Source organism: Marmota marmota, unplaced genomic scaffold, assembly GCF_001458135.2.
Source record: "Marmota marmota marmota unplaced genomic scaffold, marMar, whole genome shotgun sequence".
Taxonomy (NCBI): Eukaryota; Metazoa; Chordata; class Mammalia; order Rodentia; family Sciuridae; genus Marmota; species Marmota marmota.
Window position 1 is genome coordinate 47,480,032 of NW_026000026.1, and position 17,733 is coordinate 47,497,764.

The following is a 17,733-nucleotide window of genomic DNA, read 5'->3' on the forward strand; positions in this document are numbered from 1 at the left end:
ATTGGAGAAGACCACCATAACCTACTCCTGCAATGAAGAAGGGGCCTCTTACAGATCAGGCAGACCTCAGAAAAAGGGATGGTGAAGATAAATAAGAATTGGAAAGTTGCAGCATCTTGGGTGGGAGGAGGCAAGGGGGTTCACACATGCTTTGAAGCATGGTTGGCTAAGCAGGGTCCCACTGCATTCCTCAGGCCCCCATGCTGTTAGTCATCCATTGATGTGTCAGGCCATCTTGGAAGATTATTTCCTCCCACCCATAAGTGTAGGAAGTTGTTCATGATTGTGGCCATCATTCTATCCACACTCCCATCTCTTCCTGTGTCAGCTCCAGTCCTGTTCTTACAATATGTTTCCAAAGCTGGGGCCCTTGTAAGGATTATCAAAGTTCAGGTGTCCTGATACCACAAGGCAGGGAAAATTGTTTCATTGCTCAGCATCCTTACTCTTATTGACAGCCTTCTTATCTTCCCAGCCTGTTTCATTGTTTCCTCTCAGAAGTTTTCCCAGGAGAAAGGAAGGGCATGGGTCAGTTCCTTTGAGAAGAGCCTGATACAGTGTGACACATGAAGGCCATGGGACCGCAAAGAGGCAGAGCTGGGTGAGGTTGCTTGTCAGTCTATACTCAACAGAGTTGCCCCTTCCCCGGTTTCTGCCTCCTTCTTAGGCCCATGGCTGGTTATCCATGTACATCCTTGCAGAGCTACTACATTGAACTTGGCTTCCCTTTTGCACTGGGAGTCTTACAGCCCACTGCCTTTGCTAAGCAAAAACATGGCCAGACCTCAGGTAAGGAAAGGGAGGTGGCAAGGTGACCAGCAGGCACCTGAAATTGTGGAGGAAATGATTCTCCTAGCCCTGTTGCTGGCTTCCTGCTTTGTACCCTTCTGAGGCTCCCTGAGGGCATGGACTGTAGTCTTGGTCATCGACAAATCTGGTGCTTACCTCAACTCACTCATACTCAGGATCCACCTTTACTCCTGAGAGTTCCATGGCTCTGCCAATCCTGGGATGCAGGGCTGTGAGGATAGACTAGGTGGGCTCCAGACCCCATCCAAGTCTTATCAGGGCTGGGCTGTGGCTGAAGGAGTTGTGCAGGCAAGGTATATGTTATGTGCACGCCCACAGGTTGTTTTAGGGCTTATGTCACCATGGAGCAGAAAATATGACCTCTTGCTCTGCCTTCTTTCTGCTTAGAGATGATGGGAGAAGCAAGGTGGGGGAGTGGAGATGAAGCACTGGACAGAAACACTGGACAAAGGGAGGCAGTCAGCAGCACAGGATCTCTGGTGGGCAGGTCTATGTGGGATTAGAGTTGGCAAGGGAGTCACTAAGTGTAGCTGCCACCACCCCCTGCACCGTGCCCCTAGTACTGACGCTGGCAGCCATGTTGTGGAAGGTGCTCCTGTTTGTGGGGCTTGTGGTGCTGGGAGCCCACCTCTGCAGTAACAGATTTGTAGACATTGACAAGACCAAAGAGTATTTTGCTCTTTCTTTGGAGTATGCTATATTTTGGTTTAATGAAGCCCTGGAAGATAAGTTTGCCTACAAATTTCTGCGGGTCCGAAGAAGCCAGCGTGAGGTGAGTGGCCAAGTTTCCCCTGTAGTGCCCACTTTTTCTCTGAAACCAGGAGCGGGGTGGGGTGGGAATCCTAGGTCTGAGAAAAGAGCAACTGATTTTTTAATTTGGTAAGTGTTTAAAAAATAAATAATAAGGTATAACTAAAGGAGCTCCAACATGTGTATGTGTGTGTATGTGTATGTGTGGCCCCTGAAAAGAAGGGCAGAAGGAAGGCAGACAGACAGAAAGAAATGTATTAATGTCTGAAACTGAGCTCAGGAGGACTAATTGGATGGGCACTGTCCCATTGCTCAGCAAGGCTGAAATGCACTATACTAGGTAATTGGTGACTTGAATGAGATAACATTCATGCAAGAAGTCAGTTGGGAAGTCGGTAACAGAGACGAAGACAGACAACAACCTATCTTCTTGGGACTGCTATGTTGGGTAAAGACAGGGGAAATATAGCCCCCAAATCTATGAGTGAGATAGTGGGAAATAGGGCAGAATGGGTCAGTGTAATGATACAGGGTTATGGGAGGTCAGGAAGGTTGGAAGGTGGTAGCTATTTGGATGGGTGGTCAGGGAAGACCCCTCTTCTATGGGCAGGGCTAGTCATGTGGAGGATAGGGCAATAGAAGTGCTCACAGTCTCAGGGATATTCCTGGGTGAGGATGAACCAGATGTATTCAGGAGGATGCCTGATATTCCATGGACCTGTGTCTCTGGGAAGGAATGCTGAGATGCAAGTATGCAGGGGGATTAGGGTTTGTCTACAAGTTTGTCTTAAACACAAGGGATGGGACTTTACCAATGAAAGCCCAAGCAAGAAGATGGGGGGAGGGAGATGGAGAGATCTGGGTAGGTTACAGCACATTGAAGAGTCCTAAGACAACCCTGTGGAATGGTCATAAAGGTGGTAGGTTTTAGGGGACAGATTGGCCCTGACATTTAGATGGCATCAGCATTTGCTGATGGTAAGTTTTCCCACCAAGATCTATTTTTGTCCCTTACTGCTTTCTTTGAATACAATAGTGACAATGTCCAGTAGTAACAGTACCCATGCTCAGAGCATTGTCCCCACATAAAGAGCCCTGAGGTAGTGGCACATCATCAGGGACTGATGAGGAGGGTTCCATACCTGCAGCATATTCTTGCAGCTTTAAGTCTGTGGACCCTCCCACTTGCCCAGGAACACACTTTCCTCGGCTTTTCTTGTTGCCTGGGATGCCTCATCCTTGGGTGATCTCAGCCCTCAGACCTGGGGACCACAGGAGCCTTCAGCACCAATCTCTTCACTGCCTCTGCTCCTACCGCCCAGGTGTAGAGCCCCAGAACTCAGTTTGTGGGGGCTGTGTAAGAGGGAGGGGCATGGATGAGGCAGCATGTATGAGTGTTGGTAACGTGTGTCAGGCATGGATACACGTGAGAGTGTAATTGGTATGATTGGCACATGTGCATGAGGTGTTGTGAGAAATGAGTGTGTAAGTATATGTTTGGGGTGTGTAGGGTACAAGAATCTGGGAGTCTGTGGTGACACACAAAACTGGCCAGGATGTTCCAAAGGCAGGTGCCCACTTAATTCACAGAGAAAGACTTGGAAATTATCTCTCATTGCAGCACCAGGTTAGCATTTTTCATATTGGACCATTAGAGTGAGTGCTTGTTACATGCAAATTTGTGCAAGTTGAAAATGGCTAGTAGGGGCAGCAGGGAAATGCGAGTGGCAGGGAGGTTCCAAAGGCAAACAAACTCCTGCTTAATTCACAGAGAGGGCATTGGGAATTGTCCCCAGTAAGTGCTGACCCTAATGTGTTGGGCCTGAGTGTGCGTGTGTCAGGCATGAGTGTGTATCGTTGTCACCTGCCCCTATTCTTAAGTTCCTGAGTCATCACCTTTCTAAGAAGCAATTTCAAGGTCAGTTGAGTGAAATGCATGCTCCACCCTGGGAGGATTTCCTGATTAGTTTTGCTTTTCCTTCCTGTTTGGGTGCTTCCTGAATTATCATGGACCACTAGTTATGGAAACGAAAATAACTTTAAATAACTTTTTCTAAGACCACAATAAATATTTAGAACAGCATGGGGCAGTTAATATCTACTCCCACAAATGTATGCCAGCTGTTTCTGTGCATTTAGTACCCACCTGAAAGCCAACTTCCCAGCTCCCCATCATCACCCATAACTATGATTTTTTTCCCTTTTTACTGGTGTATTATAATTATACACGGCACTGGGAGTTGTTGTTACATATTCATACATGCACACAATATAACAGTATCATTTGGTCAGTTTCGTTCCCCAGTACTTCCTCTGCTGCTCTATGTAAAATTAGTCATTCAGCATTCCTTCTCTGTGTCTGTGCTTAGGCACAAATTTGAGAGTAGTCATTTTGTCCGTTATGGTTGTAGCATGTGAAGAAGGGTCCTTGCTCTATAAGATTTGATTGTGCAACGTGTTACACCCTGCATATTCATCACCCTGACCATGGGAAGCCAGGGGAAGAATGCTGACAGAGGACTCTCATGTCTTCTTAGGTGTATTTAGTATTTAATGGGCATTTTTTTTTTGGTGCTGGAAGCAAAACCCTATGCCTTGTGTATGCTAAGCATATGCTCTACCACTGAGCCATACTTTCAGCTTAATGGACATCTTTTTGTAGGGAAATGGAGAATTAAGAAGAAAAAATGAAATACAAAAGAGATTGTAGATGATATGTATATCTTTATTGACGTGCATATGAATATTCACATCTTTTGTTCCTTTTTCTATTTTTTCTCTTTGTTTGCTCATTACAACAAGGTATTTCATAATAGTTTCTGCAATTTCTTCTTGACAGCTATTTAATTGGACATATTTAATAGATGTGGAGATGGGTCGTACGATTTGCAAAAAACATGATGAAGACATTGACAATTGCCCGTTACAAAAAGGCGCAGGAGAGAAAAAGGTTTGAGAAAGCATTGTGAATCCTCTGGGAATGCAAAGTAATATCAAGAAGGCCTTTGGGTGGAGCCCTAAAGAAAGTTGTTGGGGTAGTCCAGGGACAGAATGAGGGCTCCTGACCCCTCTCCCACCAGCTCTCAGGGCTCCCACACTGGTTGGAAGCGGGGCATCTTAAACAGAGAGAGCTTGGTTCCCATCCCTGGGAGCAGCCCTCTGTCACAGCTTTGCTGGCTGACCACAGGCAACCTGCAGACATCCATGTGGCCTTGGTCTCTGGATGGAGCCCTTCCTGGGGTCCCAGCCCTGTACCTTTCTGAAACCCCTGAGGTTCAGACACATGATGTTCTCCCTGTGGTCCTCAGTCTTTTTTTGCTCATGTCTGGGGCCTGGAGGACTGTTTAGTTGTCTATTCACCCACCTTTCCTTCTTGTAACTGGGTTGTAAGGACTATTCCTGGTGGGCTTGAGTTCTGATGTGGCCATCCTATGACTGACATGTGATCCATGGGATGTGGGAGCTTCAGGATGGTTGTCTGTTGCCGCAGTCTGGCTGGGCACAAATCACAAGCCACTGAAGCAGGAACAAACTTTATTTTTAAACTGCAGGAAAACACTTCACACAGCTCCTGGGGAATCCTCCCGAACGCCAGGAGGCTTGTCCAGGAACCCCCAGCCGGAAATATCTCTCCCGGAAATCCCTCCTCCTGCACTTCCCCAACCAATGGGAACTCTCGGGGAATCCCCGGAAATCCCCACGAGAACTCAAAAGTTGAGGCAGAGGCGGATAGTAATGCCTCGCCTGTCAATCAGTACTGTTGGCAAAATGCCAGGGGCCATACAGACTCGGCCTTGGCTCTCAGCAGTCTGTCAGAGGCATGCCATCAGTGGGGGGTCTCCCCCTCCAACCAGCATCCTTGCAAGCAGCCTCTGGGGTAGGTTTGTGCTGCTACTCTGTTTGGTGGTGGCCAGCAGAACCATCTTTCAGGTTGGGTCTGTCAGAGCATGGGAACAGATCGCCTGGCATGATATGTATTGGGGAGGCTCTGAGTGGACTGGATACCTCAGGGTGATGGCTTCTAGGCAGATGCCCTCTAGTGAGCCCTAGCATTCAGGTTGGGGAATTCAGTAATTTCTGCCCATTATGCTGGTGAATCCTTGAGCTTTATGAGCTCTGCTCCAGGTGAATGTTTTGCTTTTATGTTCTCTTTTTCTTTTGTTTTTGATGCATATTGAGTCCCCTACTTACTACATGTTAAATGATATCAATGCATTACATTATGTTTTACAATTTATGCATTGCAATTTTTTTTTCAGGTGCGCTGTACTTTTATTGTATTTTCCCTAGCATGGATGACCAAGTTCAACATCCTGAACAGCACCTGTTTGCAGACATAGACAGGGAAGGGATCCTTGGCTATCCACAGCAGAAGTCCTCTCTTTCTCTGGAGTTTGACAGCCTTTCGTCCTGGGTCTGCACAGCACCAGCACAATTAAAAGTATCTCTCACAGCACCTTCTGGGTCCTTGAGCTGTTTTGTACCTTGTCGTATTATTTCTTTGCTATGGATGTCACTGTCAGTGACAAACAATGGAGAATTTATTATTGTTATTATTACTACCTTGACTTCAGGTGCAGACTGGTAAGTTCTGTGAAGTAGTGCATCCTTCAATTGATGGTTCCATTCATTTATTCTTCCATCACTTCATTCATTCATTCATTTATTCATTCTCCATGCCCCCATCCATGTACTCAGAAAATATGCAGAAAAAATTTTCAGGTAGCAGCAACTTGCATCCCTTCTGCTTCCATCTCAGTGATCAGGCTTACAGTGGGCAGCATTTCTGCCAGACCCAGGCCAAGAAAATGGGGGAGGGTAACTGAGACTCACAAGAGGTTCTGCCCTCATAGATATCACAGATTGCCTGACTAACAAGAACATCTTCTCCAGGGCTTGACAGACAGTGGCTTTTAGTCTCCAAGTCCGCACTTGCTCTTCAATGCCTGTGTTCACCCTCTGGGGCCCATCCTAACTTCCACAATTGTCAGCATCACCTATTTTCCCTGCCTCAGAATGGAATGGCTGGGTGGTCGTCTTCCCTCTTTTGCCCTAGGTCTCAGGATTTCAATTTGGCAGACAGCCCGCCTCTTCCTGAATGATCCATTCCCATGAATTGTCATAGGACAGAATTTTCAGAAGAATCTCTGGAGAGTGTGACCTGGGAAGGGAGGAGGGGAAGGCCAACTTTAGGCCCTGGGCTATGGGTTTTCATCCTTTCCCCAAGGAAAATGGGTCCCTGGAGAGAGAAGTTAAGCAAATAGTCTCTGGGCTTTAGATTTTTGTCCCTATAACAGTGACTTTTGAGCTTTTAGAGCTGTTTTCCGGAGTTAGATTTCCACCCGCACAATTAGTTTCCTGACTGGCCAACCCCAGGTCTGCAGTCTCTAATGGTTAAGTCACACTAAATGTTCTGCTATTATTACCTCTCATTAAGACCTATAAAAAGTAGACCCCACTTGTAACCAGTTGCCGTTTTCTACCCTGCAAATGTGCCACGTGCCGTTCCACCAACACTTAATAAAGACAGCTTGCCGATCTGTTTGAGTTATTTGTGCTTATAAAGGATTCCCTGTCCTTCCAAAGCCCATTTGATTTCTTGTGAGGAAAGACAGAAAATATATAAATTCACCAATAAGTAACTGCAGGATATGATAAATGATATGAAAGTAATGAACAGCATGAATGAATGAAAACAAGAGTAACTAGGGGAAATTTAGATGGGGGAGGTCTCTGTGGAAATGGAATGTGTGTTGAGACTCCCAGGGTGGGGGGAGTCTGTTCATGGGGCTGGGGAGACACTTCTAGCAGAGGCCAGGCCAATTCTCCAGGAGGAGCTTGGTTAGCTAGTTGTGGAAAAGCTGTCAAAGATAGGATTGAAGAGGCCAGCACACACAATACAAGCATGGTAATTTTACAAATTACAAAAATATAAATAAAATGAGTCAGTTAAAAAATTTAAGTCAAGAATTCCTTTTAATAAAAAGCATAAAATCTAGTAATGATAAAAGCTTTTGATAAATTTGGGTACCTCAAAAATTTAAATACTCTTATAAAAAATATTAAAAACAAAAATCCAGTCTGAATAAATTCAGAAGATGGAAGATGCATTGAAGAACAGTCTTGTTGCACACATACAAAAATATAAATTACTTTAAGATTCCTCCAAAGCTTTTGAAATTATTTTTAGAATGACAAATATTACACTAGAAAAAATGGGGTAAAAACATGAGAAATTATGAGAAGAATTACTGAGGAAATGGTTATCCTCATACAATAATACAAATAGTGCAAATAAAATCAATGCAATACAATTATTTTTCTATCCATTTGAGAAAGAATAACTAGGCTGAAGGCAAAGATATGGAAAAACAAGAATTGTCACAATTCAGTACCTCTCTGCTCAAATCATAATGCTAAAACCAGATCATCCATATCAACCAGGAACTGATTAGAAATGCAGACTGTCGTGCCCTGCCCCAGACCAACTGAATCAGCACTCACACTCTTTTTCTTTTTTTGTGGTGCTGGGGATTGAACCCAGGGCTTGTGCATGCATGGCAAGCACTGTACCAACTGAGCTATATCACCAATCCAGCATTCACATTTTAACAAGATTCCCAGGTGCTTCCTGTGCATGTTAATATTCAAGAAGCACAGATGTGGTACTCTGGTTCTCAAGTATGTTGGAATTCTTTAGGAACTTTTAAAACTGCTGATTTCATTGTGTATATAAACCACATTTTTCTTTATCCATTCACAATGGAATATTACTCAGCCTTAAAAAAGAATGAAATTATGACATTTGGCGGTAAATGGATGGAGCTGGAGAATATCATGCTAAGCAAAATAAGTCAATCCCAAAAAACCAAAGGCCGAATGTTTTCTCTGATATGTGGATGACAATTCAAAATAAGAGGTATGGGGTGGGCTATGGAAGAACAGAGGTACTTTGGATTAGACAGAGGGAAGTGAAAGGAGGAGAGGGAATCTGGGGGTAGGAATGATGGTAGAATAAATTGGATAATATTACCCCATATGCCTATATGATTACATGATCGTTGTAATTCTCCATCAGGAACAACCAGAAGAATGAGCAGTTATATTCCACTTATTTATGATATATCAAAGTGCATTCTACTGTCATGTGTAACTAATGAGAACAAATAAAAAATAAATAAAAACTATTGGTTTCCTAAAACCTTTCTCAGAGATTCTGATTTTATTGGTGAGATGTGACCTGGGGTCTTACAATTCCCCTAGTGCTTTTTGTATGCAGCAAAATTACAAAAACCACTAATACATTATTAGTGACTAGCAATTTGTCAGTAAATAATAAATTTGAAAGTATATGAAGCTTTTGCAGTAATTCCTCATCTCGATTTTTGTGTAATTTCTCAAAGATAATAAAGTTTTCATCGTAGTACTGTTGCCCACAACTGAAAATGAGAAGTAACCAGTCTATTGATAGGGAGATTTAAATATGTGGTGTATTCACAATCTGTAATGTTTTACAACCTGCCTGGCAGATTTATGCCTATATGTATGTGGTTACTATATGTTGCCCTTCCTCATGGTCAAAAGAGCATCAATCTTTGCAGCTTGGGATGAAGGCCCACCTCTGTTCTCCAGGAACCTTGCTGGGCACGGATTTACTGGGCACAGAAAAACAGAATCTCTGGCAGTTTGAGGGATGCTGCCTACCTCCTCCCTCTAAGACCTAGGCCTCAGCATCAGGGTGAGCTATGTACCCCTAATTTTGGCAGGATAGGGAAGGGAGGTGCAAGACAAATGGAGTCCAGAGGCCAAGCATTTAGAAGGCTGGGATTATTGCACAGGAGGGCAGAAGACCCACAAGGGGCTCTCTACTTTGTGGGAAGTACTTGCCTGCTGTCTGTATCCCTCTAACTGCTGGTTGGATCTGAAGGCCACAGGTGGGAAGGTAAGGGGTGCCCTCCCTAAGGCAAGGTCACAAATGCTGAATTGCATCACAAAGTGTGGCTCTCATGCAGGGCCTGGGCTCAGAAAGCAAAGACAGACCCACAGAGCCCCTTGACCAGGGCACAGGCACACACCGAGAGTGCTGGAGACTCAGAAGAACTACAAGCTGGCTCAGTCCATCAGAGTCCAATTCCACAAGGACGAAGAAGGAGCCTCACAGGTGAAGCAGGTTGGAGGGTCAGAGGGCTGGGCCAGGAAACCTTAGGCTAACAATTTCATAGTCCTGTCCTATAGCACTGAGATATAGGTAACTGGTGGCAGGCATGGGATAGGTATAGACACATCAGCGTCTATCTGGAGGAATTTCTCCTTGGAAACACAGACCACACGTAAGATAGAAGGAGAAGGGAAAGACTTGTGTCAGAGACTGGGGTGCCATTAGTGCCATTCGTGAGTTTTCTTGCACAAGGAAAGGGATAGTTCTAAGGATGACCCTAATGGTTCACTGATTAGGACAGAAAACCCCTTGTTTTGGTGAGATCCTTGAACCATAAAAGTTATCAGAATCAAAATAGAGTTGCTTTTGCCAGACATTAACCAAAACACATGCATACATACATACATACATACGTTCATAAAGCTTGGGGGAGGTTTACGAAGGAAGGGATCTCATGTTTGTATGCCTGGTAACAAAACTATTCAACAAGACTCTGCCAGAACCACAATCTTTCACAGAGCTCACCACAACCTTATAAAGAAAATATTTCTGGAAGGTCATGTGTCCCATGACAGTCTAACCTTGGACTGATGTCACTTGTTATTGATTTTTGTAGCTCAGGTTTTGTTTCAAATTTTCTTATGTCCTTCTCATTTTGTTTTTAAAAACCTGTCCTTGTCTTAGCCTCCTTGAATACACCCACAGTTTACCATGGCCCAAGCATTCCCATTCCAAGACTCTACTATCCCCCAAATAAGCTTAATCCATCTTTAGAGAAGCTTTCTCTATGTGATATTTAGGTTAATACAGGCCACTCACAACTCCAGCCCTGAGAGGACAAAGAGAAGACGCATTTGTGCCTTTTGATTGAGGGACCATGAACAGACAGTTGTGGCTTTTCCTGCTCCTTCTCACCATTCATGTGGCCTTTGTGGTCAGTATTGATGAAGCCAAGAATCAGACAAAGGTGTTGAGGGAATTCAAATCTATCAGTAACTCAAATACCAACGTGAGACAGTGCTTGTGGTTTGCCATGCGAGAATACAATGAAGAGAGCGAGGACAACAATATCTTCATCGTCACCAGGATACTGCAATCTTATCTGCAGGTAAGATGCTTTTTCCAGATAGTATATTTGCATATGGTGGCACAGGCTGAAACCAGACTGAGAGTGGGTATATGAGAAAAATGTTGAGATGTACAAAATCTAAAATATGTGAGTGTTCAACAGTATATACACTAACTTAGTAAACAGTAACAACACAAAGCACTATTTATATATGTTTGGGATTTTGTTCTAAGTTCTTTGCATATCTTAATTCATTTGACCCCAGAACTTCAAATCAAATGTTAATGTGTTTACTAAGGTTGGGAGATAAATGGAGAACCATGAATATTTTGCAATAATACTACCACAGGCAACTTTTTGAACCTGTCCACATAATGTGGAATATGGACTTGAAGTGAGGTACATGGCACCGTTGAATATATAAGCTAGTAAGTGCTTTTTCTATGTTATTGGATTTTTAAGCCAACATTTATTTATTACAGATAAATATTGGAGTCACATTGATTTTCTGCTTATAAAAATGTGCCCTTCTTCACAGGGTTATGAGTAGTTCAACTCCAGAAAGCATTGCTTATGTGAATTCCAATAGGTATGGTGCTCCCTGGCGTTTGTAACATGGTGGTCACTGCTCTGTCCAATGAAAGACTGTAAGTGTTGGAATGCAGCTGACCGTAAATAGCGACCTCAGTCAGATGGTTGGTGGTCTTGCTTGAAATTACACCGTGAAACTTGTAGGACTCAGTCATAAAGGCATCCAACAGAAAGGTCACTATTGGAAGAATTTATGTTTCATGCCTTGGGAAAACACAGCATCAGCACTGTATTTCTAGAACATGATGCTGGTGATGTAGCACCCTTTATTGATCAGGTACACTCCAAAATCTGTCTCTGAATGGATTTGGAAATTCTGGGTGGTCTTTTGGGATAAAGGAATTGATCCTGGTCTTGTCACTTTGCCAGTTTCCTTCACAGTTCACTTTCTTTGGAACTCAAAGAAGTAGCATGATAGATAAAAGTGATCCCAGTCTTTAGGGAGCCAGCAGTCAAATTGAAAAGAAAACCCCTAAGCGAGGAATTGGGGTTGTGGTCTCTGTTCTGATGGTATGATACACAGGTGTGTGGGTGTCAGGGGAAGTCTTCTTTAGACAGTGTTTTTCACCCGAAGATCTTATAAATATCCTACTGTGCAGGCCACGCCCTCACCAATAAGAGGAGGATCTCTGGGTGAGACCCATGTCTCAGTAAGTGTTAAATCCCTCTAGCTAATCCTCGTCATTCCTGAGAAGCAGAATGGCTGTTGGTGGGACTGGTAGGAGGGGGAAGGGATAAGACCTGAAGGCAGAGTGAGAGTCAAACAGATGAAGGAGGTTGGTGGGAGGTGTTATATTCTGAGTTTCCCCAGAAGCACAGCCTAATGCTAGAATTCAAGGGAAGATTATTTATTTGGATGGGGGCAAGTGGTCATCCCAGCAAGTACCAGATTGTTAGAGGGGAAGGCAGACAGGGTAGGGAAGGTGGCCAATACAAAGGTGAGTTGAAGGCTGTATGATCATCATGAGCAACTGGGTTTGGTCTCCCTGGATGATTCAGGAGACATGCAGAACCCACCTCAGAGTTGGACCCATTTATAGGTGAAGACGCTGGGTTACTCACACCTATCATTTGTTGAGAGCTTCTCCAGGAGCCCTTGACGTCTGGTGGCAGGAAATCCCAGGTAAGAGCTATAGGAACTGGTAGCATATTTGGAAACAGGATGTGGCATGGAGTACCACTCACTGCATCCACTACAGAAGGGGAGCAGGGAGGATCTGCGTGTGCAGGGGTGAGGAAGAGCAGTCATACATTTTAAATGCTTCTATAAGGCTGCTGGGGGGCTGGCCAGAGAGGTAGATGGTGACAACACCACACTGGGTCTTGCATTCCATGATTAAGATTTTCACTTTATCTTAGGTGCACTGAAAAGTCAGGAAAAAAAAAAAAACATGAGGTCATGGAGTTCTTAGGATTCGTATGATCTAATTTGAAATTTAAAATGATCATTCTGGTTAGCTCATTTTTAGAAAAGGATTGTGAGGATGTGGTGAGGATATTCACGTGACTAGATGGTCCAGCCTCCTGGCATTAGGTTCACATTTCCCTGTAGTCAGCATGTGGGAATGCCCTTGGGCTTCTCTGGAGTGGTAGAGATGGACAGGCAGTGGAGCCCTTTGGCTAGCAATGCGAGCTGTGGTGGCATGGTTTGAATTCTGGATCAGCCCTTAGTTAGATGTATACTCAGCCTCTCTGCACCTGTTTTCCTTACCTGAAAATAAAAAGGAAGTGACATCCTCACCCTAGAGGATTGAAGATTGAGTTATTGTATGCAAATCTCTGAGACCAGTGTCTGGCACAAAGCCAGCACTTGGTGAAGGTTAGCAAGTATAGTTACACGTTGAAGAAGTCTTACATGAAATGCTTGGGACCAGAAGTGTTTCAAATTAAAAAAAAATTAATTTATTTATTTTAATTAGGTATATATGACAGCAGAATGCATTTTGTTTCATTGTACACCATTGCAGCACAACTTTTCATTTCTCTGGTTGTACATGATGTAGCATTGCACCATATGTACAGTCATACATGTACCTAGGTAATGATGTCCATATCATTCCACCATCTTTCCTACCCCCATGTCTCCTTCTCACCCCTCCCTCCCCTAGTGTTTCAGATTTTTTAAAGTATGTTTTAGTTGAGAGATCTTGGGGATAGGATCTAAGTCTAAATATGAAATCCATGTACAACCTATACAAATAACCTCCTGAAGGTAACTTTTTTAATGATTACTTTAAAAAAATTCTTAGTGCTGAAGGTAACTTTATACACTATTTCTAGTGCACCTAAATTTTGACTACTACAAATTATGTGAGGTGATACGTAGAACTTTCCACTTGTGGTGTCAGGTCGGTTCTAAAAGGGACTTCAGATTTTAGTTAGGGATGCTCAACCTGTATCCACAGGCAGTCCTGTCAATGGCAACGTTAACTTATATGAAGAACTTAGCTTGTTCTTGATGTTGTCTAATCAGCTTTTACTCTATAAGGCAGGCTACAGTCACCTTTGCCCATTTTTGGGGGGTTCAGATAAAATTGAACCCAACTTTATTGAGGCTTGGAGACAGCAATAAGGAAAGGTCTGGTAGAGAAATGTCCAGACACCCCTTCTTCTCCTGCTCTTAACATTTTAAAATCAGGTAGAAGGAGATTTAAATGTACATCTAGAGCAGACTTTACCTTATACAATTATTAATTGAATCAGTAAATAACGATTTCTTATTATAAACCAACTGTTGCTCCACATTAAGGACCATGTGCTAAGATAGAGGAAGGAGCATTGGGTGGAAGATTTCATAGGAATCTGAGGAGGGTATGGGGAAGGGAGGGGGGGCCCAATGTGGCTGAGGGGGCTGTTCCTCATAGGGCCCAGGAGAGTTTATGGTTCTGGAGTTCATTCCCTTCTTCCCTTGCCCTTAACAAAACTTTGGGACCAAAAATAAAATCAGAAGGTCTTTTCTTCAAGGAGGCCCCAAATTGGAAAAGGAGTCTTTCCCTGTGTATTTTGCAAACTAATCCAAACAGTGGATATTGTCCTTTCCCTAAAGACAGGTTTGGGGGGTGGTGGTGGCGTGGAGGGTTGGGAGGAGCAAAAAGTTACAGGAATTTTTGTGTCTGCTAAAACTTAAAAAGAATTAAAATAAAAAAATTTTGAATAAAATCACATCATTGCTAATTGACAGATCACAGATCGTATGGAATACTTAATTGAAGTTGAAATTGCCCGCAGCACTTGCAAAAAGCCTTTAAACAATGAAGAAGATTGTGTAATTCAGGAAGACTCTGACCTGAAAAAGGTAGGTGTCAAAGCAATCATCTGCAAAAGTCCTGGAGATTTCAAGTCCCATCTGGGTTTATCAAGGCCTCCAGGTGATCAGAAAAACTTGAGGTGCCCAGACACTCTCTCTTGGAGGTCTGAATAGCTCCTGGTATTCATCCCCAGATGGCCAACCCTGTGACTTTTAAGGTAAAGGGTGCAGGACCCTGGACATGGTCTTCTCCTTGACTCTCCCCTAAAAGACAGGAGGTCATCAATTCCACTCTAAAGAAAGACATCCATGCACTCATCTATCATATAACTTAATATACTAAGATGTCCTTGGCTGCTGTCTATCCATCTCTCCATCCATTCACCCATCATCCATCTAATCATTTATCCATTATATACGTGTGAAATGAAGAGGAGAGCTCTTTGGAACAAAAGATATATTAGGCTCTAGAATCTTCTAAATTGTTCTTTGATTTTTTTTATTAATGTTTTTAGTTATAGATGGACACAATACCCTTATTTTATTTTTATGTGGTGTTGAGGATCGAACCCAGTGCCTCACATGTAGTGGCTCTCCATGAATCCCACAACCCCAGCCCCTCTAAATTGATCTTTTCCAATGAGTTGTTATTAGATAAAATTTATAATTTTTAATGATTATTATTTAATCATTAAAATAGCATACATTCGTTTATATATAATATAGAATTATTTCATTTACATTGTAGGAAGTGTTCAAGAGAATAAAAAATAGTCAACTTTTCATCTAATCTTCCACCAAAATGTTATTAGTGTTAGTGTTTATTGTCTATCTGTGGTCAGCATGGACCAAAAATCTGTCTGGGGAACTGCTGATGGTGGAAGTCTGCAGCCTCCAGCTTTGCAGTTTCCTGCGGGACCCATCTTTTAGGGTATTCCTAATTGGACATCCAGCAACAGGACAATTTTTTTTTTCTTCTTATTTTGGCATGTTACTGATTTTTGTTGTTGCTGTCTTTTTTTTTTTTTTTTTTAGGCAGAAATATGCAGCTTTTTGGTAGCAGCACTTCCCTGGAATGGAGAATTCATTGTGCTAAAAAAACAATGTGAAGATTACTGAGGGTATTTTGGAACATCCATTCCACCACTGCCTGTACCTTCTCTCAGTAATAAAGGAGCAATGGCAGGATAATATTGTCATCAGTACTACAGGAGATAAACATAAGTTATAATGATAAGAACATTAGCACAATGTAAACCCAACACACTAATTTAAAAAAAATTTAAATCTATAAATAAGTTGCAGAAAGATCAGTGGAGTAGAAGGATGGGGAGGGAGAAGGGCTGGGGACTGAATTCTAGCAAATTATATTCCTTGCTTTTATGATTTTGTCAAAATGTATCTAATGTTTTATATAACTAGAAAAGAATCAATTAAAAAAGCAACATGAAGTTGAGGGTATACTGTGTTGGACCCCCAGTTGCTTTCTTTTCAAAAGAAATTTACATAAGGGCATAATTGCTCTAGCTTCAGTCAATAGAATATATTATCTTTTAAACCAAACAACCCGTTATCTGTTGTCCCCCTACAAACTTCCCTGTAGGGGGAAATTTTATCGCCTTTATATACAAGAAGATTCCAGGACTCAGGCCAATTCGAATCTGTTAATATGGGCCAAGGTGACCTAGAGTTGGCTTTTGGCATGTCATTATTAGGGTAAAAATTTAGCCTGTGGGTTTTGCTTGGATACTTGTAAGACCATCACAGTGTAGACTTGAGTCTGAGGCAATCCTGTTGTCAGTCAAAAGTCAAGAGGTGCACCTGAGTGTGACTATAAGGAAACTTCCCTGGGACCTCCAATAAATCTGGATGTTGGTGGTGGAGGGACTGTCTCTCTCCTCTCTGAGGGCCCATTCTTACTCTTTCTCCCTTAACAGTGTCCCTTTTCCTTTTCCTTTTTTCTCTAATAATCTTCTTTCTGCTACGATGTGTGACTCTCTTGAAATTCTTCCTGCAGGGTCACAAGCACCCATGACTTGCACCTCTGTGGGTTTCCTCCTCTATATCAAACCCTTCTTATGCATGTCCCTTGGCTTGCCATTTTGTTTTTTAGTTTCATATTGTGTGTGGGGTGAAAGATGAGCTCTTTCCTGGCATCATGAGTGGTCACTCACCTTTAGACAGCTTGATGGTCCACCACTATGGTTAAGTTTGCCACTCAGGAGCAAGAACAGAGTGAGATCTGCTTCCATTCCCCATAGAAAATTGGAGAAGGAGACTCTTTTTGATTGACAAAAATTATTACAGAGGTCTGAACCCAGAGAGTGCTGACTCAATAGATTTCTTCTAGGTACCTCCTTGGGCCTGAGGCTACTTCTTGTCTGATGGTTTTGAGTAGAGAAGTTTGTGGGGGGGATCCTTGAGGCCCAGTGGACCAGTAGCTTTCTCCTAGAGGTTCTCAGGGGGATCTGTGTGACTTGGGGGAATTTTATTTCTTCTGTGGATGTCAATAATGGTCACAAAGAGATGGGAGAAGAAGGTTAGCTGCATTGTTCAAATGTGACTATGGGGATCAAGAGGGAGAATGAAAAGGAAGCGGGCCAACAGGAAAACTAGCAGGAGATAAAATTCCTTTGAAGAAAATAATCACGAAACATTGATGTGTCTAATGGGGAATTGTCTAATAGTAGTTTGTTTTGCAAGATGAGAAAAGTTTTGAAGATGGGTTGCATAACAATGTGAATGTACTTAACACTACTAGATTGTACACTTAAAATGGTTAAGATGATAAATTTATATTGTATGTAATTTGCTACAATTAAAAAAAAAACTAAAATAGTGTGTGTATTTTATTTCACAGTGCTACGGATTGAACCCAGAGCCTTGTGTGACTACTTAAACATAATGTTGACTATTATTTCAGGTGGCCAAGTATATTTCAAATGCATACAAGGATGACCAGGTTTTACCTCTCTGGCCTAGTGAGTGATGAATATGTAATAAAGAGTGTAATGTTATTCTGCCCCAGACAGAATAAGGCTGTAATAGAACAATTTGGAGAGGCCTTAAAAAAAAACCCCAATAATAACAAACCCAAAAGCATTTCCT

The 17,733-nt window shown here is 42.6% G+C and overlaps 2 protein-coding genes across 2 annotated transcripts; both read left to right on the forward strand.

Moving 5' to 3' along the window:
- The first annotated feature begins 821 nt into the window (after positions 1 to 821).
- LOC107135349 (cystatin-12-like) lies at positions 822 to 6,231 on the forward strand. The gene is made up of 3 exons (XM_015477236.2): positions 822 to 1,582; positions 4,400 to 4,510; positions 5,820 to 6,231. The coding sequence occupies exons 1-3, from the start codon at positions 1,388 to 1,390 to the stop codon at positions 5,898 to 5,900; spliced, it is 387 nt and encodes a 128-aa protein (XP_015332722.1). The 5' UTR covers positions 822 to 1,387; the 3' UTR covers positions 5,901 to 6,231.
- A 4,364-nt stretch (positions 6,232 to 10,595) lies between these two features.
- On the forward strand, positions 10,596 to 15,744 carry LOC107147056 (cystatin-8). Its single transcript, XM_015491491.1, has 3 exons — positions 10,596 to 10,826; positions 14,560 to 14,673; positions 15,661 to 15,744. The coding sequence occupies exons 1-3, from the start codon at positions 10,596 to 10,598 to the stop codon at positions 15,742 to 15,744; spliced, it is 429 nt and encodes a 142-aa protein (XP_015346977.1).
- The last annotated feature ends 1,989 nt before the right edge of the window (positions 15,745 to 17,733 follow it).